This window comes from Amphiprion ocellaris, chromosome 5, assembly GCF_022539595.1.
Source record: "Amphiprion ocellaris isolate individual 3 ecotype Okinawa chromosome 5, ASM2253959v1, whole genome shotgun sequence".
In the NCBI taxonomy this organism is placed as follows: Eukaryota; Metazoa; Chordata; class Actinopteri; family Pomacentridae; genus Amphiprion; species Amphiprion ocellaris.
In genome coordinates, this window is record NC_072770.1 from 27012231 (window position 1) to 27037347 (window position 25117).

The 25117-nt window shown below is 40.8% G+C and overlaps 1 protein-coding gene and 1 long non-coding RNA gene across 2 annotated transcripts in view; both read left to right on the forward strand.

The window, feature by feature from the left end:
• Window positions 1-25117, forward strand: part of LOC111575520 (potassium voltage-gated channel subfamily B member 1) — a 47389-nt gene that overhangs the window by 1938 nt on the left and 20334 nt on the right. The window contains exon 2 of the mRNA XM_055010705.1: window positions 498-1153. Coding sequence (XP_054866680.1) covers window positions 599-1153 — 555 coding nt within the window. The 5' untranslated portion in view covers window positions 498-598. The remainder of the gene's footprint in view (window positions 1-497; window positions 1154-25117) is intronic.
• On the forward strand, window positions 10547-24767 carry LOC129348946 (uncharacterized). The gene is made up of 2 exons (XR_008601719.1): window positions 10547-24436; window positions 24547-24767. It is a non-coding gene; the product is annotated as an uncharacterized LOC129348946 (long non-coding RNA).

The window sequence follows — 25117 nt, forward strand, 5'->3', positions numbered from 1 at the left end:
TGCGTAAACGCTGTGACACAACCATAAACTTGTAAGGACACCCTCCAAGGGGGATGATGGTACAGTGTTAATCAAAGTTGATAATCGGTGTCAGTATTAGTGCAGCTTAGTACCACTCTGGAGAACACACTGACACAACCGCTCTGCCTTAGAAGCGGGGGTTTGATCGCTGTCCCGCCCCGGCCGAGGCGCTTTCAGCACCGGACTCCACGGACAGCGACAGTCCGCTGGTCCTCGGGGCGACAGTCGGGCGTATCAGCACCGGACAGCGCTCCCCGGTGGGCTTTATCCTCGTCCCCCGAGCTCCAACCCCCCTCCCCTCCACCCCGTGTCAGCAAGAAAAGCGGCTGTGCCTCTTAAAGCTGATTAAAATATCTATTCGGTGCTCTGATGAGTGGATAAACCACCTGACATTGCTGCTGTAGGACACCGGGAGAGCCCGTTCAGCTGCGCCTCAATCAATCCCTTTCTATTTCCTTTTTCCCCCTGTATTTTAGGCACAAGAGACGAAGAGGGGCCCTGATGTGGTCACCTACGGGCCAATGTCTTCTTAATCTACCATCCTGCATCTTCAAGTGACCGAGTGACTTGAGAGAAGATGATCAAAGCCGGCTCCCGGTTGGCCACCACTCTGCCACCGGACACCATGGACATTATCCGGAGCAAGACGCACTCCCGCCGGGTGAGGCTCAACGTCGGCGGGCTGCTCCACGAGGTCCTGTGGAGGACGCTGGACCGGCTGCCCCGCACCCGGCTGGGCAAGCTGAGGGACTGCAACACCCACGACTCCATCATGGAGATATGTGACGACTACAGCCTGGATAACAACGAGTACTTCTTCGACAGACACCCCGGAGCTTTCACCTCCATCCTCAACTTCTACCGCACCGGGAAGCTGCACATGATGGAGGAAATGTGCGCCCTTTCCTTCAGCCAAGAGCTGGACTTCTGGGGCATCGATGAGATCTACCTGGAGTCCTGCTGCCAGGCCAGGTACCACCAGAAGAAGGAACAGATGAACGAGGAGCTCAAAAGAGAGGCCGAGAACATGAGGGAGAGAGAAGGAGAGGAGTTTACTACCACGTGTTGTTCCGAGAAGAGGAAGAAACTCTGGGACCTCTTGGAGAAGCCCAGCTCTTCATTTTCTGCTAAGGTAAAACCCAAGCTCCTGATTTTCACTGGTGCCATATTTCCTGCAAGGACCAGAGAGAGTGAAGGTAACCTGAGAGGTGGTTGGTACACAGCCAGCAGGCCTCTGTTTCTGAAGTTTTGAAATAATGATTTCTTCATTTTTGGATCCTGATGAGTGGAGTTTAAATTTAGAAAATGGTTGGAGACAAAACAACAACAACAACAGACAGAGCAAGAGCATGATGAGAAATCCAGTTTAACATCCAGAGGCTAGCAGAAATCTCTCAGTGAGGGCTCCTTGATCTGATGTCTGACTTGCTTTTAACCTGAACCAGTGCTTTTAATCTGTCACTTCCAGCAGCTGGAGTACAGAAGGGAGGGAGAATGAGGGATGGATTGAGAGGAGGATGTTGTTGTACTCAGAGGTGACTTCAAAACTGTCTCCAAAGTTTTGCTTATTCATCAGTCTGTACTGAATAGTGCGACTTTGTAAACTAATTTCACTAGTTCTCTTTAATCAATATCATCTAAAATCAGCTAGGTGAGGAAAATGCACTTTATCTGGTGAGTCAATTAAAGCCTGTTTTTCTTGGTGCTCTTTTAGATGAAAACATGACAGCCTTCATTGTCTTCTTTAATAGGTTTCAGATACTTGCAGAGCCAGTGGTGTCAGCAGGCAAGTCTCTTGGGGTAATTATTGAATGTTTGTTTTGCAATAGCAAAAAAAGAGAATGCAGAGTCTCATCACTTACTGTTAGAGTTTAATCCATCTCAAGTTTGCCAAAAAAAAAAAAATGCCTTCATGAGCAAAATATGTATTTTTAGACCTTTATGTACGCCCTCCTCTCCACAGTCACCCCTCTTGGCTTCATTAGCTGCCCCTGCCTCGTTTCCAGTCCAGTATTCAATCATCCAGCTCATTAACAGTCTCATAGCTCACAGTCCAGGAACAAGAGAACTTCACTTTGCTGGATCGATGAATGTTGGCATGTTAACAGCAATTTTAAGTGAACCAGCTTGCTAAAGATGTGACTGGGTCAATATTCAGTTAAAATGTTAATTGCGTTTAACCAGAGCAACTGTTTGGGGATTGTGTGCCCTTAAGAATTATACCCCGTTTAGTCACTTTAGTTACCAGAGAGAGTAAGAGGAAAAATACAAACTTTTCCATGTGTATCACAGTCACAGATGACTGAAATATATTAGGAAGACATGGGGAGACCTCCTCTGTGGAATAGCATGACAAGTATTCCAGAAACAAAAGAGATCCTGGTCAAATCATTACTCAGAGAAATTTCAAACACCTCCTTGAGCAGGTGGATCCTGCATAATTTATGGAGCTCGTCTATTCAAAGACCCTGCTCCATCTCTGACCTTGAATTACTGAAGCTCTTAATTATATTTCATAATTATTCAGTCACATAGCTTTAAGACATGCTTCATCATGGCACAGCTCAGGTCTGTCGTGAGCTTCATGCTGTAGGAACCAGCATGTTTGATTAACAAGCAAGCAAAAGTTGACTTTTACCTCGTTCATCACTTCAAGTTGTATTGACAATGAAGAGCCTGACTTGGTTTTTACAGGTGATCAGTGATGTGATTTTTCTCCGAGTTGCCTGTTTTGTGTACACACTTAGCTGGATATAATGCAATCTGATATCAAAGCCCTGCAAGACCATCCCCACCCAATTCAATTTTTGTTGACACTGCCATATTATCAGTTCCATAATATCAACCGCTGCACTGTTAAAGTAATTTTAAACTCTATAAACAGGCTTTCAATGTGCCCTTTAATTTTAATGCAATAAACTGGATTGTCTTGGATTGGGTGCTCTTTATCTCATCTTTATTACAGAATATGGCTGCTGCTGATATTAAATCAACCCTTTAAAATGAAAAAGCTCATAGTCCTCTGTTATTGCCAGTTATTTACGTTATTAATAACATCATAGTCTTTGTGTTGCCCCTGACACCATCTCACACACCAGCAATCTGCTAGCAGATAATAATAATATGCTCTTGGTGTTCTTTATGCATTACTGATGAAGTCATTGTTTTTAATTAGACTAAAGTTTGCTTCTGTTTCTATTGTTGTTCTGCAAACACACAACAGTTACAAAGTTTATCTTAGCCTAAATAATAAGAACCTAGGAATGTGAAAGAGGTTAGCTCATACTTTAAATTTAAATATATATAAAACAAAAAAGAGAAAGATAGAGGGTATATGTGGTTTTGAAATTAAGAGAAACATTGCATAATTTGCATTTGATTTGATGCAAATCAGCTGTACTCGCATATTATATTACTTGAAGATAACTAACTAACTAACTAACTAACTAACTAACTAACTAACTAACTAACAAACTAACTAACTAACATGTCCTTCCTTGACTTTTGCAACATATTGCATAGTTTATTGCAGTTTATTGCATCTGTGGTTAGTGGACAGAGAGAAAACACTTCACAGTATTATGTATCTTGTGAATGGAAACTAATTACACAGGGTGTCTAAGTAGATTATTTTATATGATATTATATCCTTTAAGATTATTTCAGATTTTTTTAATTACTAGCTGTAGTCTGTGTTTGATTATCCTCTGTGGTCTCCTTTAGAAATAAACTTGATTGCAGTGAGACTACATGAGCAAATAGGTTTGAATCCGGATATTTACTCAGCTCTGCTGCAGCTCACTGAGCTCCGGTGACGGAGAATTATGGAATAAAGATCGGGAGCATGACCAGATATTAATAGTTTTATTACATAACAATGTTTACATTGCAGATTCATAATAGGCTGAAGACATGGTCCACGGCACAATCATTAATGAACAATCTGCTTCATTTTGCATTTGTGCAATATTTTGGAAAATTTTCAAACATCAGTTTCAAAAACATCTTAAAGAGCACAATTTCCACTTCATTAAGCAGCTATAGGATCTTGCTATTCATTACTGTACATTGTAGCATTGACCCATGTCAGTTCTGGCTGTGCCATTCAGCTCGAATCTATTTACACAATCCACTCAAGTCGGAAGTAGGAGCACAGTTTATGTTCCTCTCCAGTAGTCTTACTAGCATGCAAGCTCTTATCCTCAGCTAAACATGTTAGAGCTGTACATGTTGCACACTTGGTACAGTTTGTACAGTTACAGACCCAGAAACTTCTGACTGAATGAGGGGGGAGGGAGGCGGACGTTGGTTGACAAATAGGGTCATTTCCCCACAGTTTAGTTCTCCATACAAGACAGAGAACAGTAAAAATGTCAAATTGAGGTTAAATGGCAGCTATTAAATGCAGTCTTCTCTCTGAAGCTTAATTGAAGAGTTGCATCAGTGAAACTGCCAGTTCCCAAACACATATTGTGCTTCATTTATTTTTCAGTGCTGATAAAATTTTTATTGCAGGTTAATAACGCTTGAGAGAGAAGTGTGATCCAGAATATCTATAGCTCCAGATGTCTTCATCCCCGGCCTTTTGGAGTTACACCCTCCCCCAGAATACATACAGGCACCAGCCCTCTCTCTCAGACAATTCATTTTTCATATCAAAGTAGCAGTGAAGGACACGATGCATGCAGGGCTTGATCGTCCGTCTTCCTGCTCAGGAGTGTTTTGAGTAGTTTTGTACCCACACTCATGACTCTGCCCCAAACAGGGAGAAAAGTTGCCAGTAATCATTTCATCAATAAAAGATAAGCTCCTGTTGAACAGTGTGCACTGAATGCCAATGTTGTCATTCTCACAGCAGAGTGGCTCGGTGCTATGAAAGGGTAAGTGGTAGTGAACTAAACCAGCCCATGTAATACAGCATATCCCAGCATGCATCTGTTGCTTGGTTATCCCAAAGGTGCAGATCAGCCTCAGAGGGATCATGTCAGCCGATATATCACATGTTGCTATGAACTCTGAGACTCTATTCAGTCGGTTTATTATCAGTGACGCCATCATACATTACTAGAAACTAGACATCATTATGTGGTTAATTCCATCAGTATAATACTGTGTGTAATTTCTGCATTAGTTGATTTAAAACTAAATTCAAGCGAAGGTAAGTCAATGAAATTGGCTTGACTAAATTTTTCTTTACCTTGATGTCAGGATTTCCAGTTCCCTCCCATTTTAACTTTTTAGTGGAACAATTTACTTGTTAAAATTTGCTAGTAATACCAATAATTATGGTAATCAAGTACACAATACTTAAAAATTTATTTTACATAATGTACAAATACTACTTAGTTTACAAGAACTTGATATTCATCACTTGTAATCACTTGCGTTTATGCTGCCAATCACTTAATAACTCAGAAGTAAGAATTCCTTGGATTGTAGAGGAAAAACTAATCCCTCTAACTCAATTTAATTTGTACAAGTTATCAAAATTCAAAAAAATCAATGCAACTCTTGTGTTAATTTGATTTTGTTGAGCCCAGACATACTGTAGATTATGACAACACTGTAGACAATATGTTTTACATCACAACTTAATGGTAAATTGATTCACTGTAATGATTTCCTACAAACTGAATAGGAGCAAGTTTTGATTTTCGAGGTCCTGTTAAGTTTCAGAGATAAAGCTATAATGCTGACTCGCACATCCATCCCTTAGCTGGACCCACTATCCTGCAAAGGGTCTAACAGAAAGAGACAGACATCCATGCATGCTCACGCTCAACCCTACGGCCAGTTTACAATCACCAACTGCAATCCCAGCGCAGGGAAAGCATGAAAGCTCCCCACAGCAAGTTCAAATCCACAACCTACTTACTGTGCAGCAACAGTACTGACCTCTGCTCCACCGTGCCACCCTTTTGACTTGTATAGTCTTCACAAAACAGATTTGTTTTGGTATTTGTACTCTCTGGGGAGATAAATTCCTGTCTCCTAAAAGCCTTGCAATGCCGTCTGTACCCACTGGAGCTTTGGACCAGAACAGGATACTGAGCTATAAAAGCTGACACTTTTTCTTTTACCTCGGCAGAGGCTATTTGAACTAATTGCATGGAAACTTCTCCTCTCAGTGAGCTACAGACAGCCATGACCAGAGGCAGTTAACTGCACTTCTTACCGCACACATCAGATATGCCCGATTGACTTCACTGTAAGCACTTTGCTTTCTTGCTTGTGAAGTCTGAGATCACTGTGTGTTCCCGTCCTCGGCTGGAGTGATCCGCTGTGCTCTGTTACCTGCAGCCTGTTTATCCCGTATGGCCTGGCAGACGACATTTTATAAGAATGGGAGGAAATCAATGGCAAAGGCATTAAGATGTAAGGCAAGCTGGGTTGAGTGAGGACACACCCTGACCAGCCATTTGAGAGGGTCTCCACTGCCTCCTGATAGCTCTGCATAAGGACGTGCAGTCAGTCATGTTATCTCCAGCGGTGTGCCACAGAGAGTGCAGGGGAATCAGAGGAGATGTGACAAAACGCTTGCTATGATTTTATGGTCTCTGTTGTTATTTTCAGCTGTGAGTCTGAGTAATGGGGCAGAGAGTTTCCTCTGTCTCTGTTTGTCTCTCTCTCTCTCTCTCTCTACCTTTCTCTGACTGCCTTTGTGTGTGCTCGGGTCTATCCAACAAGGTGCATTTTATGAGTTGTTTTCCAGGGTTGTTGCTGGGTGACAGCAACTCTTCCGTTGTGCTTAGGTGAGCTTTGAATAGCTATAAATCAGTGGCACACAGTTTCCCAGCTGCCAGACTGATTGCAGTGCCATATATTGCCAAGTGGGCTAACACAGAGTCACAAGGACTGTTTGGCAGATTGACAGAGAGAAACTGAGTCCCTCTGTTTCTCCTTCTCATCATTGCTCTCTTATCATGTTCTCTGCCTGTTTCTGTTTTCCTCTATTGTATTCCCTCCTCTCATTATTCAAATCCAAGTAACCTAATCAGCATGTAAGCACTCATTATTGTACAAATTCTAATTAAAGGTACAAAGGACTCTAAAAATATGTTTGTTTTATTTACCTAAATAGATATAAATAATTGCTATCGTCATGGAAAATGCTTGTTCAACTTCATCTTCTGGCTTTAATCTGCATAGACCACTAGACAATGATATTTGTTGACACTAGTTTTAGCCACAGAGGTAAAAGTTAACCCACTTTTTTGGAAGAACAAAGTGCCAACATCCTTTTTCTTTACCTTCATCTTAATTTTTTGCCTTCACTTGAATGAAATCCCCCTTACGCAATGGCAACCACACAGACCATAATAAAGCTGTGCTCTACACTGAGAGAGACATTAGCATTATTGATCTAAAACATACCTTTGATGCCGTTTGATCAGCGTGCGGAAACACATGAAATGGGAATTCAGTTCTGGAAGTGTCCCTTCAGAGTGACTGCTAATCTATAGAGGAGATCTGGCCCTCGGTGAGCTGCAAGGATGAGGATTAAGTTGTTTGTGGAGTGGTCAGAGTGTCTTCCGTTATGCATCTTATCTTTTAAGCCTAAATGATTTATCAGCAACTTGAAAGACTTACGTTGCAACCACAATTTCCACCTCGCATAAGGAATAAAGTTTAGCTAAAGCTCCTTCTGAAAACTGCTTCCAGTGGGAGCTTCAAGAAATACACTGTTCATGTATAAGTAATGAAGTTTAACCCACGCATGTCTCTTATAAATTTAAGAAATTACCAGTGAAGATTATTTTAAAATAAGGGTTCAGTTACTGTTGGTATATAAATATAAATGACTTCCCTCATTGATGGAGGTGCCGTGTTACCAGTGTGGACACGCCGCTCAATTTGCCTGCAAGCAACTGTCTTCTCCTTCTGGACCTCTTTCATGTTTGACTAATTATGTGACAACACAAGTGACCTAATGCACGGACTGGCTATACATACTGTATTTCCGTTGTGCGACTGCACATTAAATCACAAATTTAGCATAGAGCAGATACATAAAAAAAAAAAGCTGACCTATAAAAATAACATTTTGAAGAAAAAGAGATATTTTCATGTATATTTAAACATCCTCAGTTTGACCAATGTGGATGAGAAAAGGGTTATATGAGATTATGGGTTGGAGAAGAGTATGGGGGTCCCTATTGAGGGTATAACACAGAGAAAACACCAAAACTGGAGGTGGCACAAACTTTTTTTGCACATGTGGTAAAATATTAATATGTTCAAGTGGAAGCTCTCTTTCATTAAAAATCAGTGTCATACTCTAGGTGACGTATTCTTGACGCCGCTCTTAACAGTATCTTTATATTAACAGTGCATTAGATGATCATGTGATAGGTTCATAAGTGCCAGTAAGTGCTTGAGTTGATTCTCATCACTCATTAGCACTGACGATAGCAGCAACAATCGGCTGTTTTTGGGTGAAAAGCTCTATAAAATCCACTGACTTTGCACGACACAGCCCACAAACAAACACTCAGCAAATAGCTCATGAGCCTAATGCATTTAGCAGCTAAAGAGCCAGATATTTCCCTCAAGAGTTGATGGATAGAGAATGCAGGAGAGCGAATATTGAACTGAAATTCATCAGATGGAAAGAAACATGACTTCTTCTGTGATTGCTGGGGGTGTAAGTGGGTAACTGTTTGTGTGCAATGTGAGCTTAAAAGGCCTTCATTTTACCATAATTTCGAAAAAAAAAAAATAATAATTACGCAGGGTTAAAGTTGTGCCTGAGGAGCCCATTAGTGTAGTTGTGAAGACAAATTTGGTATTATTTTGGATTTTAAATAATTTAGGTAGTGTCAGCTCTTGGTGTGCTTAGCAGTGTTGATGTGCATTTGTGCTTGGGTCAGATGCAGGCATTTGCGGTGTAGTCAGGTAGAGTGACAAGCAGTGAACATATCAATCTGTTTTAATGCTGTAAAGATGGCTCTTTTCTTGATATTACAATTTGGCATACATGCTTTCAGGACAAAAGTAACCTTCCAGAACCTTTCAGTGCCGGTTTCCATGGAGAGAGGTGATCTCATACACTACATTAGCTTATCACACAAGCCAGCTGCCAACACAGTATGCTACACAGACACACACACACACACATGCTCACTACATGGTATCTCTGTTTGACAGACCTTCAAAAACTGTGCTTTATTTTCAGTACAATGCCTTATCTGACTTCCCTTACATTCTTGACCCATCGGTGGCTGCGGACGTCTTCACCAGCACTGACATTTAAAAGGTGAGAGGTCAACAGCAAGGGGAAGGAGGCACATCTACTTTGCTGCAGAACTTCATTCATTATTCAGACAGACTTGTCAGCAAGAGAGCATCACTCAAGCAGATGTAGAGTGGTGTGGGGCCCGTAGTGGTCACCCGAAGAGTAAAACAGAACTTTCTGGAGAGTTAAGACATCCGAACCCAAAGCCATTGCGTGCATCTTCTTAAGCGAGATTTTTATTGCTCGCTCGGCAGGCTGAGATTGAAAAGGTCAATAACTTCCAGCCACCCATACAGAAATGACAGGCAAGGCTGAATATGGCAGTGAAATTCTGTTGTCAGTTCAATAGACTTTCCGAGAGCAGATGTGTTTTCTGTGGAGCTTCAATCTATACGTTCGATCTTTGAGTCTTCAGAGGTTCTTCTTTCCACGACTCTCCCTGACTTTTCTCTTCTAAAGCGCTGGGTGCGTTTTACTTCCTCGTCATCAGTTGGTGACAGCTGAACAAAAGGACGGCTCGTGCATTTTTAACCAGCTGCCTCCGTCATGCACACCTCATCCTGGGTCACTTAACAAGTTGTCAAGCCAATAGTAAAGAAACACAATGAAATGATGGTGTAGCTGAGAGAGTTCAGAGCTTTGGCCTTTTGTTTGGCTGGTGTACAAAGGCTCAACTGATTTAGTTAAACATTGTGCAGCACTGATCTTTGCTTCTCAGCTGTGACTTCCTCTGAATATTTGAGCTGGTTGAAGTGATAGCCAAGTCAGGCGGAAAGTATTTCAGAGTTAGTTTGTCATGCAAGTTATCCTAAAGCAATTTCCTTTCAAGAGCAAAGCATCTTTCTCCATTTGAATCTCTCAACTGGCTTTTGATTTTTTGAACAAAAAGCTGCTTCTTAATGGCTGAGGGTGGTTTATTCTCGGGGGAAGAGAAGAAAACAAAATGCATTGTAATTGCTCTGCCACTGTAATGGTTTACTAATGAGCAGGGTGCATCTTTTGGGTAATGGTTGTCTCCCGCAGGCTTCCTATTTGAGATGGGACAGGTCACATGATACACAGGGGTGCATAAGGTTCAGTGCACATATTCAAATCAGCTCCTTCTTTCTAGGTCCATTAGCTTATTGTTGTGTGTCCCCCCGTCTTGTCAAGATGTTTAAGATATTCAAGCCCTCTGAAAAGAAAGTAGAAAAAGAAAGTGTTGTGGGTGCTGAAATATCTGAGCTGCATTTTTACAGCAGTCCTTAAAGTCTTTTTACAAGTATAAACCTGTGAGACATCAAGATTCAAACTGTTTCTCGGATTAAATTGCAGTTGTGGTTTTTGAAGTGCCTCTTCTCTGAAGGCAGGAGTAAATCCACGTGCGCTCTGCTGCTCACAGCAGCTTCCAGACTGAGGAACAGTAATTACTTGAACTTGATACAGAACCCAACACCTGAAAGCTCCATGGACGAATAGTCAACAACAGGGTTCAATTAACTCAAGATCACCTCCCGTCTCTCACTGCAGGGCATCAGCTCTGCTGTGGCAGACAGGCTGCATTAGAGAAAGCATCAGGTTGCAGATGTGGGGAGCATATTGCCTTGCAATGCTTTCGTCTACGATCATGACATGAAAGTACAGTGAACCAAGCAAACTTTTTTTTAAAATTTCCAATCTGCCGTCTTCCTGATACAAATGCAGTTTCCAGGTGAACTGACATGCGTGAAGAAGAAGAAAACTGAGGTGGTGCATGTTACGTGACTAGGATAAAACGGGCAAATGGGTGAGAGAGAGACACCAATTGTTCTCCAGACACTCAATAGCTTCTGATATTCAGCAAATAGAGTGAGAATGAAAAGCAAACACCAGAGCCATGTTTAAATCCAGCCATCTGCAGTTCTCATTTTACAACTCCAAGTGTCCATTCAAGCTTCAGACCAGGTTGTATGATTGGAATTTTGAAAATCTAGTGCACATCTGATCCTCTGCAGCCCCCACTTGGAGTTTGTGATGCTTTGCTTTCTGAAGACAAGTCTCAGTGCGGTTTACAGAGATAATGCAGCTCCTCAGGTCAGGCTGGTTTGAGTGGGAGGAAGGTGAGAGGTTTTCCCAGCGAACCCACCTCTAATGATTGTCGCAGATTAAGCCAGAATGGGGGAGATTATATCTTTGCTTTGCTTTGTTTGCTGCTGTGTTTGCTGATCTCTTCACCTCTCTGCTTACCTGTGTGGACTTAAAGGGAGCAGTTGTTGCATTAGGAATCAGTCGGTGTGTACCAGAAGTACTCTACTAAGAAGAGAAACTGTCTTGGGGAGTTCGGTTCGATTTTCTGGATCAATGTCTCCTCCTACCCTCTTTAATTCTTATGGAACAGAATAACCCATTCAAAGACAGACAATCAATCATGACAGACAGCATGAAAAATCTACTAGTGTGTGTTTTTTCTTTACTATTTCGTGAATTTTTTATGAAATCGAACAAAACCTACGTGAATTTCCGCAAAGAAACCTTCAAGAAACCGCAATTGATATTTTCCATAACCACAGAGGAGTTGTGCTGTTTTTTTGGTGTTTACACAAAGACATTTGGAAGGACAATGCAGAAGAGAGGCGGTTGTTAATATTATCCAGGGTGTTGCTCATCCTAATGAGGCACAGCCTGCGAGGAGTGATGAAGCCACCTTAGTGTGACATGCAGCACAGCCCCAACAGATTTTCTACCTTAGCACAGTAATGGCCCTCCGCTCCCGAGGGGCTTCTATAAATAAATACGCTGTCATACACATGCACACACACGGAAATGCACATGCACATGCACACACAAAGTTGCACATTTTCCCATCTTGCCTCTGACTTTCTCTTTCAGCCTATTATTTTCCCACTTGTTCTCCCCACGAAGCGCACGCACACACATTTCTTTAAATAGACACACTGATGTTGTAATTTAGTCGATCGTTTGCGAAGGACTGAAACCTTCTCATTGGGCTAGATCAAACCGTTTGGCAATCACCTAATTCCCCATCAGCACACTGTCAGATTGTCAAATATGTTTCATTTCTCAACCAGCAGAAGGTACAGAAGAGGTGTTCTTTCATACAGAAGGAGAGAGAAAAAGAGAGTGTGAGGGAGTGAGTGAGAAAGAAAGGCTTAGTGATGAGATAGATTGTCACTTAACTGATTGGTGTGATAGCACAATGTCTTCAGAGAGGGAAAGTGGTCGGAAGGCTGTGATTTTGCTGTGCACTCAGTACCCCCCTCACATTATATAAAAATTATTTGTAAAAGCAAGAATCTCTCATTTTTGTTTTTTTTTTTTAATTTGAATTTTCAGGCTTAAAAAATAGTTTATTATTTCTGGAAATGCGCTTATGTGCTTTTTTGTCAAGTGTTAGACGTGAAGGCCGATACATCTGTCATATCTATGCTCTGAATATGAAGCCACAGCTAGTTAGTTTAATTTAGCTGAAAGACTGGAAACAAGGAAAAATGCTATTTACTGGTATCTACAAAAATCTACAAAACGTCCACACGGGGTTACATTAGAGACTATTTTTTGGCTGTTTGCAGTAACTTCCTTGTTATCCACTTGTGGCAGTTGAGCAGGTATAAAAGTTGCATTAGTTCCATTTTCTAAAGAAAGTAATTGAATTTATTTCCTAAAAGCTGAGCTGTTTCTTTAAATAAAGATTAACCAATGATACGCACCATATAATAGTACAAGGCCTTATTTGTACTTGTTGCCTAATGGCTGCTGTAACTGGGACCAAATGGTTGTTTCATTTGCACTTGATGGTCCAAAACAAATAGACCTGAAACAAGTTTCCAAAGAAATCTAAGTGAAGAACCAAAGGGCAGATGGTGAGAGAAGTTATAGACCAACAGAGACACTGCTGCTGTCTACTCACTTGCACAAGTTCATGGCAAGAATAAAATAGGTTTGCTGTGTCATATATGTGTTAATGTACTTACACTATTGAAACCTGTACAGTAAGAAATGAGACATGACACGTGGAGAAAAAAAAATGTTTTTCTGGGTCAGCAAAGCAAAGAATTGTAGCTGATTTTGCTTCTATTTAGAAGAGGATGTAATACTTTGCTGTCTGAAAGTGAGTTTGGATTCTGCTGCCAATCAACTGTGTTTTATCCTTCTGGTCTCAAAGTTTAGTTTAAGTCGTCCACAGAGGCACAGATGTTCCGCCAGGCCTGCCAGTCAAACATACAGAGATTAAAAAAAAAAAAAAAAAAAGATGCTGAAATGATGAGAGAGGAAAAATCTGTTTAAAATGTGTAGAATCCAAAGTGAACATATGGTTATGTGAGAGAGGATCAAAGGCTACATCCCTGCACTAGAGTCTTTGTGTGCTAATATTGATGGTAATTATGTGAGACTCCTGTGGTGTGCTGACTGAAGAGGAACTAATGTTAATTTGTTGTAATTACATTCAAGAGTAGCGCTTTGGGTAGCAGCGTACTGTAGACGAGCCATACGAGCCTCAGGAGATCACCTTAGTGGTACATGAGTCGGTCTGCCAGGATGACACCACAGAAGAAGTCCTCTGGGAGCAGCAGTACACCTCCTCAGGTAGCTCACCTGAAACCCCGTGGCCACTCAGCACATCAAATGACTGACATGCAGGTGTTTTTCATTAAAAGGTTCCCAGAGAGGTCCTACGCATTTAAATGTAGTCCCTAGCATACCACGGTGCATTACAGTAAGAGCTGATAGTCAGTGCAGAGTAGGTGGATTGTGTGAGTTTCAGTCAGTGTCCCACTAATCTCCAGGCAGCGGTCCCAGGAGTCCCTGTTTTCCACAGTCTCCTGCCAGAGTCTCAGCCTACTCACTGCTCTCATTTCTGCTGCTCCTTCTTCCACCTACCAGACACCAGTCACCAGCACATCAGCTTACCTGTGTCTGCTGTGAGATGTAGGCCATGGAGGTATGGAAGCACACTGGTCGTAAGTGGGCCAAGTATAAGAGGAGAGGAGGTATGGGTCACAGGTTGAAGATTTGGAAGTTATGAGATACAAGAAGGCATAGAGACACACAGTTCATGGTCTGTTATCACTGCTGTGGCTGCCTATATGTGTATATATATATACTCCTCTAGTCTGTTGTAATACCTTCTGTAGTGGCTTTTTTCCCTAAAATGTAACCCTGCTTCACTTGTCTTTCCTTAAAGGACAGAATTTCAAAAGCAAAATCCTCAAATCAATATTTTATGCTAATAAACATTACTGACGTGGGTCACAGTCACACGATATGCAACTAAGGCTGCCGCTTTAAGCTCATAATTGCTGGAAATTCATCGTCTGGCCACCTCATTCCGCGCATGACGTCGAACCTCTTAAAGTACCTCAGGCAGCTCCATCTCCCTGGAGAACACAAGCTGAGAGTCGATGGGTCCTGTGTAAACTGAGCAGCATGATGTAAATTGAAAGGGTTAGTGATCTGTGGGAAACTTGACTCCCTTGTCGTTACATTAACACATTTGTGGTTCCAGATGCAGCTCTCAGAGGACAGCGGCATAGACTCAGCTGGGACAGTTTAGGAAGTCTCAGCGTGTGAGTGTCTCTTTATTTGGGCCGAACCTGAGGAGTGAAGGAATTGTTACAGTCAGTGGGTGATGGATGGATGAATTGATGAATTAACGTAAGCACCGTCTCCTTAAGTTACTGAAGGATTGACTCTGATGTCTGTACAGGCTAATGTATTCACGCAGCATGAAAACAGTTTTTGGCACCATATGGGATTTGGATTTCAACCATTTTGTCTGGAACAAGTGAATTTTATGAGTTAACCAGCTAATTTACAAGCATCAGTTCTATCAACGTGAAAAATAATATGATTTCATACTGTCACTGCTGTCTGACATTAGATCAAGAATTCCATGAAAGCTGTCTTAAATACAGACTTGATGGCTAAATACCACTATACTAAGAGAATGAGACCAAAAATATATATATACATATACATAGAACTGGCCTGAGTTTTAATTTGACCATGCTGACATCAATTTAGAGGGAATTGTTACCACAAAGTGAGGCAAGTTTAGGGCTTCAAAAGTAATTAGACTGATACACGTGAAGTCAGATAAAGTCATCATATTTAATAATTTGTTGGAAATTCTTCTTCAGCTCTTGCTTGTTGTGAAGTCTTTGCTCTTTGGTTTCTTTGCTTGTATTTTTAGGATCATTGACCTGCTGAATGATGAACTTACTTAAGATGCATTTGGCTGAAGCACACAGAATGATCCTGTGCATAAATCCTGTTGTTTCATTCTACACTAAAACCCTCACCAAATATCTGTGTACGCTTCCATTGACAGCTATACATGGTCAAGCTATAACACAACCACCATCTTGCCTGACAGATGCAGCAACCCACTGGCTCATGGGCTGTTCCTTTTTTCCCCAAACATTCCTGTTTCCATCCTGTTGATAGAAGCTTATCAGAGGTATGAAGGTCATGTAGTCTTCTCCCTGATTTTCTGGCTGGGAAACATGTTTGCCTGCATCCTGGAGCGTATTCTTATCCTGCTGTGCAATAATTTATCTTCCACTAAACCTCGCCTAACCATACCTGCTTTTGTTGATATTGGCAAAGTGAATACATTTGATATCTCTTTGAAGCAACTGAGCATTTTTGTACCTCATTTTTATCTTCTTCACTTGCAAGGTCACCTCTTAACTCCTCATATTGCCAGTTAACTCCACCTCAGTCTAAAGGACGGCTCTCAGACAAGTCCAGGCCACATGTGAGCTCTTTTTCACATGAACGCTGAAAGGACACACAGCTGCCCCAGTAACATTTAGCAGCTCAGTGTCCGATAACCGTAGAGCCATTGCGGTTTGGGAACAATGTGTTAAAAGGGCTTTATCTCCCACACAGTTCTGTATAACAATTCAACTCAGCTTTGCACTTTAATGTTATATTCCTTGTTTTTCTATCAAACTGAATGTGCTGAACCGGAGAGCCTGAACAGTTGTGCCAAAAATAATTTGAAGTGTAAATTAAGGGTTGGTGAGCGCCATGAGTTATGGTGAGTGCCAAGTGTGTGATTGCGGCTGTGCTTTTAGTTCTGTAAAAACAAATAAAAGACACCACTCTCTTAATTCTTTAAAGTTTTACTCTTTGACAGCCCAGTGCACACAATATTAGCATGTGGGATGATTACCAAAGTTGCTGTGCAGCTGCAACTTTTTTACTGCCACAAAAAGAAGTCAAATAACAAATAATTCTGACAAAGTCTAACTTGTTTCATGTTCTGTTAGGCCTCGTAGTTAAGACTGACAGATATTATCCTCCTCTGTCTTTTCCATCTGAGACAAAGTGATGATAAAAACAGCATGCTCAAGTTATTTTCATCTTATTATGCTTTTATGTAATACTGCTCCCTGTGTGGTCAGTCCAGTGGGCTCGTGTTCGGACTGAGCTTTGAGAAAATGAGACGAGAAGGCTGCTTATTAGAGCCTCTTAATTAACGCTCTCCCCAGATCAAAATCAGTGTTAGACGGAAATCCCAGGGGCTCTCCCATAGCAACCTTGGCCGTGTGGATAATGCCAACACTAGTGTTGCCAAATCTCAAGGGATTTGCTCTCTAATCTTCCTGTGATCTCAGTTTCTAATGCCAAAAGTCATTACGGAAATGCTCGCAATTCTTGTTGTTAAACATGCTAACTATGGACACATCATGCTCAAAAAGAAACAGTACTGGCATCACATTGCTAACACATTTGTAAATCCTGTCCTTTATGACCATATTACAGATCACACAATGGATTGGAGAAAGATGAGTGAATTATTTGACAGATTTCTGTGCAGGATGCAATCTCGTTAAAGGTCTGCAAAAGGAGGTGTTTAATTCAATCTTAGAGCAAATTAATTAGGTTACTTATAGCACACAATAATTTGGCTTGAAGCCCAGCACAGGCTCAAATAGTTTAAAGTCAGCAAATGAGAAATGGTGCAGGAGGCTTGTTTCATGTGAGATGAAGCAGTTTAGGTCCAGGATTATGAGGAGAAGGAAAACACAAAGAGAAAGATGAGTGTATAGAGTGTGTTTGCTGTTATGTATGCTATTTTTGACAGACATTATGATTGTTTTGAGACGAAAGGAAGGCAAATGTTGTTTGAATAATTTAAGAGTGCACATAAAATAGGAAGAGATTGCATCGAAATGGCTTGTGCGTTACTACTGAAAGACAGGGAGATGATTTAGTAACAACAACAAGAGGAGAGAGAGAAAAATTGCTGGTTAAAAGGTTGTGGGGAAATGTAGTGTAGACAAATGTTACTATGACGTTACTGATCGTCAGATACACTCACACAGAAGAATGTGTGTTCATAAACATAGGTGCGTGTGGGAAACTGGCGTCAATGTCTTCTGGACAATCCTACTACAGGTCTTTGGTGTGTGCAATTTCTCCTACTGCACTTTGACACGTTCAAGTGCTCAAAGTTTATTTGTACAGCTCTGAATAATAGTTAACAATTTTACAGCGTTTCACTGCGCTGCGGTAATGCAAGCAATAAAAGATAAAAACACACATCAAGCCCAGACATTTAATTAAAGTGAGGAAAAACCAACAAAAAAATCTCTAAGGAATAGAAAATAGATTAAACCTTGAAAAGAGCGAGTCAAACTTGCAGGATGTGCTTTGCTTTTAACACAAATATAGCACTACACAACACTTAATGTGTCTGTGCATTTCCCAAAGCACAAACAAATCTTAGTGTGTTTAAAATATCTTTTAAAGATGATAAACACAATAATGATACAGTCACCTCTTTATTCATGCCACTCTCAAATAAATCATAAATAACATAAATATGTACGAATAATAAGTCTGAGTTAGTGGTTGTTATTGTGTAATTATTTGCTCCCTGTGTCCAGACTAAATTTCACCTTCAGAATTTTCATCATAAGCATGAGAAATGTCAGTAAGCAACTGGCACATTGCTGGTATCTGCTGCTGATTTCCAGTCTGGAAGGGTTGAACATCCCAGTTGTATAAAGTGGGACTGACAGTGGCAGTGATTTGCAAATGGAACAAACTTCTAATTTATAGAAGGATGTGTTTAACACTGCTGCCATCCTCAGGATCCTGGAGCTGAGACGTTACACAGAGAAAGATTCAAACCTGAGAAGGTATAATTCAGCCTATGCCAGACAAAATGGTTCCTGTAGAAAATGCCCTATTGCTTCTTAATTATGAGGCTTCACTTTAGTTTCCCAGGCACGGTGCTCAAGAGGAGAGCTACACTGGCTGAATAAAAGGCTAAACACATGTCAGACTGGTGGATGATGCTGCACACGCTGCCTATATCCATCCAGCCTGCTGTAAACTGGCCGACAGTCAAGCATGCTGGCCCAGCCAATCACTGCCATACATGGAGATACTGACCCCCAGATTAAAACACACTGCCGCCTCCCCTGACCCTCACTGTGTTGCCTTCCTCAAGCCAACATTTTTTGGAAATGGTCTGTTTTACCTCCATTGCCACCCATTTAAGCGGCTCCTCAGTTCACCTGACCTGAGGTCACTTCCAGTTTGTCGCCACACACAGTCCCGGTCACTGATCAAACCTTACTTTAGGCTGAGTAAACAGCACTTTATTGCCTGTCCAATAGGAAGCCACTCTCTTTATGAAAGAAATCAGTCAGGGAGCTGTTTTAATTTGCAGCTGTTATCCTTCTCACCACTAATCTGCCTCCTCTGGTGCTGTGCAGCTGGTGTCCTGCCTGTCAGCTACTGTATTGGTTAATGTATTAAAGCGTCGCTGCAGGGCGTCCCGGCTCTTACACAGACAATCTTTTCCCTGCAATCTTTTCTCCAGTGGTTTAACAATCTTCCACCCAGCTGAAGTGTCTGCTGTTGTGTTGCTGTGACGCCACACTTTGAAAACACCGAGGGGTGCAAGTGAGGAGTCAATTGTTCTGGAATCAATACAAGAAGACATTTACTTTTTCTTGGGACATTGATTTGTAGTGAAGACAGATTTTTGTTTAAATGAAGTCATTCAACTAACCAAACCCTGCGTGTGTGTGATTTAGAGCTGCATCTAACAGTTATTTTCATTATTGATCAGTCGGATGATTATTTTCTCAATTCATCAATTTTTTAGCCTTTATAGGGAAAAGTGGTCTTTTAAAATTTCCTCAAGATCAGCAGTCTTCCTTTGTCGTAGTCCAGTTCTCAAAAATATAAAGTTGCATAAGACAAAATAATCAATTTGTGCAAAAATACTGGAATTTTTATCTGACCAAAATACTGGAATAAAACAATAGTTCTTTTCACTGTAATTCATTGTGTGTAGTGTAGGTGAGATTGAATGTGGTCTTCATAGAGACATCTGCCAGCAACCTGTCAAATACACTTATTAATTATTTGGAACTTACTGATTCTGTTCATGCTTATGTTTCTTTAATACATCTTGAGAGCCCAACTGGCTCTCCTGACCTCAGCACTGCAGAAATCTGTCAGCACTGATAGAAAATTGTAGTTTTCCTGCTGTGTGGTCCAGTATGATCACGTGTCTCCTGGCTTCTCTTTTCCTGAATGCCTTGCTGCATGCGTTATGCAAATTCTAAAAAGCCTCATGTCACCATGGAAACTGTCAGCTGATTTGTACCCAAGGTTCTGCTGTATCCCCATGAGGAGATCAGCAAACACCGTGTGCTGCTGTCTGTCCGGTCACATGTGTGCGCATACGACTGTTAATGTATATATGAGAAAGAGATGAGAGAAAGAGGATGTGTGAGAGGAGCCGCAGAGCTTGAAACCTCTCTTTTCTTTCTCCACTGTTTTTCCACCACGACCATTAATCCTTTCTGCATTGATGGACCGATTCCTGTTTTTGATCATCAGTGTGCAAATCCTGGTCCGGTCAGTCGCTCAGATCACATGCAGCTGCCTGCCATTGTTTGCTTTGGCCATATGTTGTGGCAGACAGCTGCATGGGCACTCTCCTCTGTCTCATTACAATCTCCGTCCACTCTTATTACAGCATGACTGAGAGGCCCCATGGCTCTGACATGTACTGAAAAATCTCCCATTCTCACATTTCATTGTAAACACAAACACACAATGTGATGTATAGATTACTGGCTGTATGTACAGCATCCTCCCAGCCTGCCCTTGTGTTCTTTTCAGCCTGCACTGAAAGGCTCCATCACCAAATCAGTTGTAAGGAATGTTTTATTTTTGTATTTCGAGCCTTTAAGCTCAGGATGAACGTTCATTTTAAAGGTTACATCCCTCTAAACAGATCTTATGGTAAATGTCAGACTCTCACTTTCTCTCTTCATTCCCTTCTTTCTTTCTTTCTTTCTTTCTTTGTAACATTTCAGTGGGGTATTTAAGAAAATAGGTCGTTTCTAGAGTTTCATTTCTGCCTGTTGCCTCAAGGCCTCTTAGTGCCTGTACATCTTTGCTGCATATATTATACACCATACCCTCCACTTCAAACATCTTCCTCCTTTGCTTTCTTTCTACATTATGTATCTCTGACCTCACTTTATCTCAGAGGATGAGTGGGTGTCTTGGAGTGATGTGGCCTCCAGAGTACAAGACAGCTGGACGGAAGTAAGCAGGGCTGGGAGACATTTAGTGGTCGAACACTGAATGAACAGATAAGACAGAACCCATGTGTGGTCAGCGGTGGTCAGGTAGGAAATTCCTTGGTCTGCCCTTCCTCCGCTACTGAATCATTTAAGAGACACTGGCAGGTCTTCACCTCTATAAAATAAAAAATAGATAGTTTTATGTTATACTTAGGCAATTTGTAAAAAGAATATCCTTGGGTTGATTTGCCACGTGGTAAGACTGACCTCCAAATTCAACTAACAGTTTAGTAGTTGCTTTTTAAGGTGGGGTTTTCCCATCATGCTTGTCACCTTTAAACTATTTCATTTTTCAAACACAATAAAACTTGGAGTGAAGAATCTAAAACTGGAATCCACCCAGCTGTGATGCCAGGTTTGGACGCTGGGTGATTTAGTCTCTGTGCCATAACCAAAACTTAGCTGATGATCCATCACTCAAACAGAAATCCCCAGACAGAGAAGGATAGGATGCACACATGCACCAAGAGACACATAAAGGAACAGTAAAAATGGAAAAGGAAAAGGTACAGAGGGAAATACATTCTGCCAGGTATCCAGTGGTGCAGCACTTTCTATAATTGCAACCTGGTGAATTTGTTGTCATGGCTACACTTAGTGGTGGGCCTGGCACACTGGGACCAGTTAAGGTAATTTTAGTTTTGATGCATTAGTAGTTTCACACTTATGTACAGAGAGGTGAGATGTGACAGACCAGAGTTTCTCTGCAATGAAAAAGGAAATGAAAAGCTCAAGACTCTGTCTGCCGTTGCTGGATTGTGGATCAACAAAACCTTTATTCAGGAAAATAGCGTCATCTCAGAAATACCAATTAAAGAAACAACAGATGACACAGTAATCAGGCAGTATAGTTTGACTTTGGGAAATATTCTTATTGTTTTTCTTGCTAAGACTCAGAAGATCAGAACCAGTCTCATGTCTTTATAGTAAACATGAAGCTCCACTCAGCAGCTGGTTGGTTTAGCTTCCTATAAAGAAGGAAAACAGGAGGAAGCAGTTTGCCTGGTGTGATCAAAGGCTAAAAAAAAATCCACCTACCACCTCTAAAGCTCAATAATTAACAAATTATGTCTCTAAGAGTACTCCTCAATGAAATTGTCATTTTTATACTTTGGTTTCCGTATACAGATAATACGTAGGGTGTCAAATAATAGACTCTGGAGGTGCTGTTATGTTTGACGTTGGGTGTGTGTGACGTTTGCTGTTCGTCTTTGCTGGTGTATTTGTCGTTGCAATTTAAATTGAAACATAATTTGATTGGAAAACTTTTCTCCATTTTCCACTGCAGGCAACGCAAAGCAACAGCCAGACAATTAAATACATCAGCCCATTTAAAATGAATGAGAAATCTGCAGACGTGAGTTGTGACTTACTGTTATCAACAGAGCCAGCCTCACTGTTTGCAGTCTTTGGGCTAAACTAAGCTTACTGTCTTCTGGCTTCAGCTCCATATTTGATGGACAGATGGTACTGAGCTTCTCATCTGACTCAACAAGACACGGAAGAACTGTATTTCTCAAAGCTATTCCTCTAAATATTTTTACAGGAGCTTTTATGTTGTTAGTCTTGATCATCAGACTTGTCTCTCTTAAATGTAATTGAATGTCCACTGAAGTGTAGATCTAATAATGCTTCTTATAGGATTATGGTCAGTGACCAGGCGTCTCTAGCTTCAGCTGATGTTCTCCCTAACAAGTAACTCTCTCCACTCAGTGCTGACACTCAATCATGTCACAGGAACCCAGTGACATCAGGTCTTCATGGTAAACACTGTCCAGGGTCACCGCACTGGAGATGATAAATTAGTGAATGTTAATTAGATGTTAACAGACACTAGACAGGTAAAGGCATCTTATCAGAGTCAGCTGCTTGGCATGAGCTTGTATCAAGCTTCAGTCTGAGATGAAACCATGTGATGAGTCTTAGACACTGTAGCCATGGAGATGGTGGGCACGTAAACAGCAGAGCTTGGAGACAGAAAACAGAGATTCCCCTTCAACAGAATGAAGTAAAGATGTCTAGACTAATGCTGCTGGGCGGGCAAAGCTTTCAGCGGAAGTGAGTCAATAACTTGCTTTCATTCATTCATTCTCAGAATCACTTTCTCCAATAGAGGTCATGAACTTCCTTTTCTGATGTAAGAGGTCAGGACCCCTGTCTGACTCCTGCTCATGATCCATCTTCAAGCTCTTAGTGGTTGCAGCTGGTCAGTAGACAGCTTAAGAAACACTTATTGTATATCGCCCTTATATAAGCAAATTAATTGACAGCCTGAAAATTTTCTGTCTATTTTTTTGATTTGCTTCACTAATACAGTAAAAACTATTTCAACCCCAGTTCCCTCTGATCCTGCCTGCATCTATTAATAGGACAAAGGAAGAAAGAGGCAGAAGATAGCAACCTAAAACCAATAAAACTATGAGATTCCTGTGATGAGAGGAGTCATATAAAACCTCGCGTTCTTGAAAAAGTAGAATTGTTAGAGCAACGTAAAAAAAATTGTTTCAACCAGTAGCACACAATTAAGTTTATCCACAGTAAGCTAGCAAGTTGTATTAATGCATCTTTTTTGAGGAAAGCGCTTTCCAACTTAAGTATGGAGGACTAAAAGTGCCAAAATTAAATAAATAAATACATCATTAAATAATTAATTAAATATGTCATTAATTAATTAAAATTGGAATTAAATATTTCATTAATTAATTAAAATTGGAATTAAATACTTAAATGTGTTATTAAATAAATATATCATTAAATAATTAAATATGTCATTAATTAGTTAAAATTGGAATTAAATATGTCATTAATTAATTAAAATTGGAATTAAATACATAAATGTGTTATTAAATATGTCATTAATTTATTAAAATAACAATTATTTTAAGTAAAAAACATATTTCATTATTTCACGATTTAATTAATTATTTCATGGTCCTTGTGTTGCAGTGGATCATGAATTAATTTTATCTGTCAACCTCGCCCGTCAAAGTCCGTGGGCGGATCCTAACACCTGATTGGTTACCCTGCACATCAAGTCAAGGCAAATCGATTCCAGATAATGGATTGACGCAGAGCTTGTGAACACATTCCGATACACTGGGTGGCGCTATTCACCTCTACGTTGGTTTGGATACTCAATAAAACAAAACTTTATTAGCAACCGCTAAAGACTCGGTCCTCTTTCCCAAATGTTGATACATGCGGTGCAAGACAAATTTTCCTTTAGCATTTCCTTTAGCATCTACTCGGCGCGCCACGGCTCGTCTCGGTTTAGTTGTTTTTCCATTACATTGAGAACCACCTCATCGTGGGTGGAGTCGTCATAGCACGGCGGTCCGAAAGTCCCTTACCGTCATTTCTGTGCGACACAAACGCAATGCAACAATGTACATGGAGGCGATAGTACACCTGCTGCTCGGTCTGTGGCTTTCTGTCAGATTCAGAGTAATAGAAGAGTCGGAGAAAGCTGAGAGCGACGAGTCGAAACACTGAGGAGACACACAGGAGAGTTTGGGAGGCGATGCAGCAGTATCAAGCTGAAGACAAGAGGATATGAACTAGACGACATATGAGGGTAAGCTAATGCTAGTTCGCTATCGTGTATCAGTCCTGTGAACGACCCTGTAATGGCTGCAGTTTGTCGCTATTAGGTATTAAAATATGTATGCTGTGTATGTGTTTCAGATGCTCTCTGATGAGACTTCATGGGATTTACCTGAAGCAGCAGCACATGAGCCTGCAGTGGCACAAAGTGTAGAGGAGGAGGGCAGAGATGTACAGGATGCACTGATGCACTACGTGTCATGCAAAGTTATTCTTCTTGTTATACTTCTGTTTTTCGGTCCCCGGACCGCTATTGTTTTCTTTAATGCAATTCTGACAATAAACTTTTGTAGATGTGTCTATACTATTGTTTGTTTGTGAAGGTTAGCAAGATTAAATAAAAAATTAAACGCCAAAACATTAAAACAGCTGTTTTAAGAAAATTCCAGTTTGATAAATCAGTATTGCTTTGGTGTAATTCAGTCACCAGAATTATGAACCATAAAGGAGTTTGTGTTAAAACATGTTAAATCCCATTAAACACAAATACATTATTAGGGAATATAGAATTGTTTGGTTCAGACTGTTGACTCTTTTTCTACCAGTGTCTTAACAGACAAAATGAGAAGTTATGATGCAATCACATAAGTCACAAAATAGTTTATTAGTCAGCAGCAAAATCAAAACTATTTACAATGTGCAAAGTACAAAC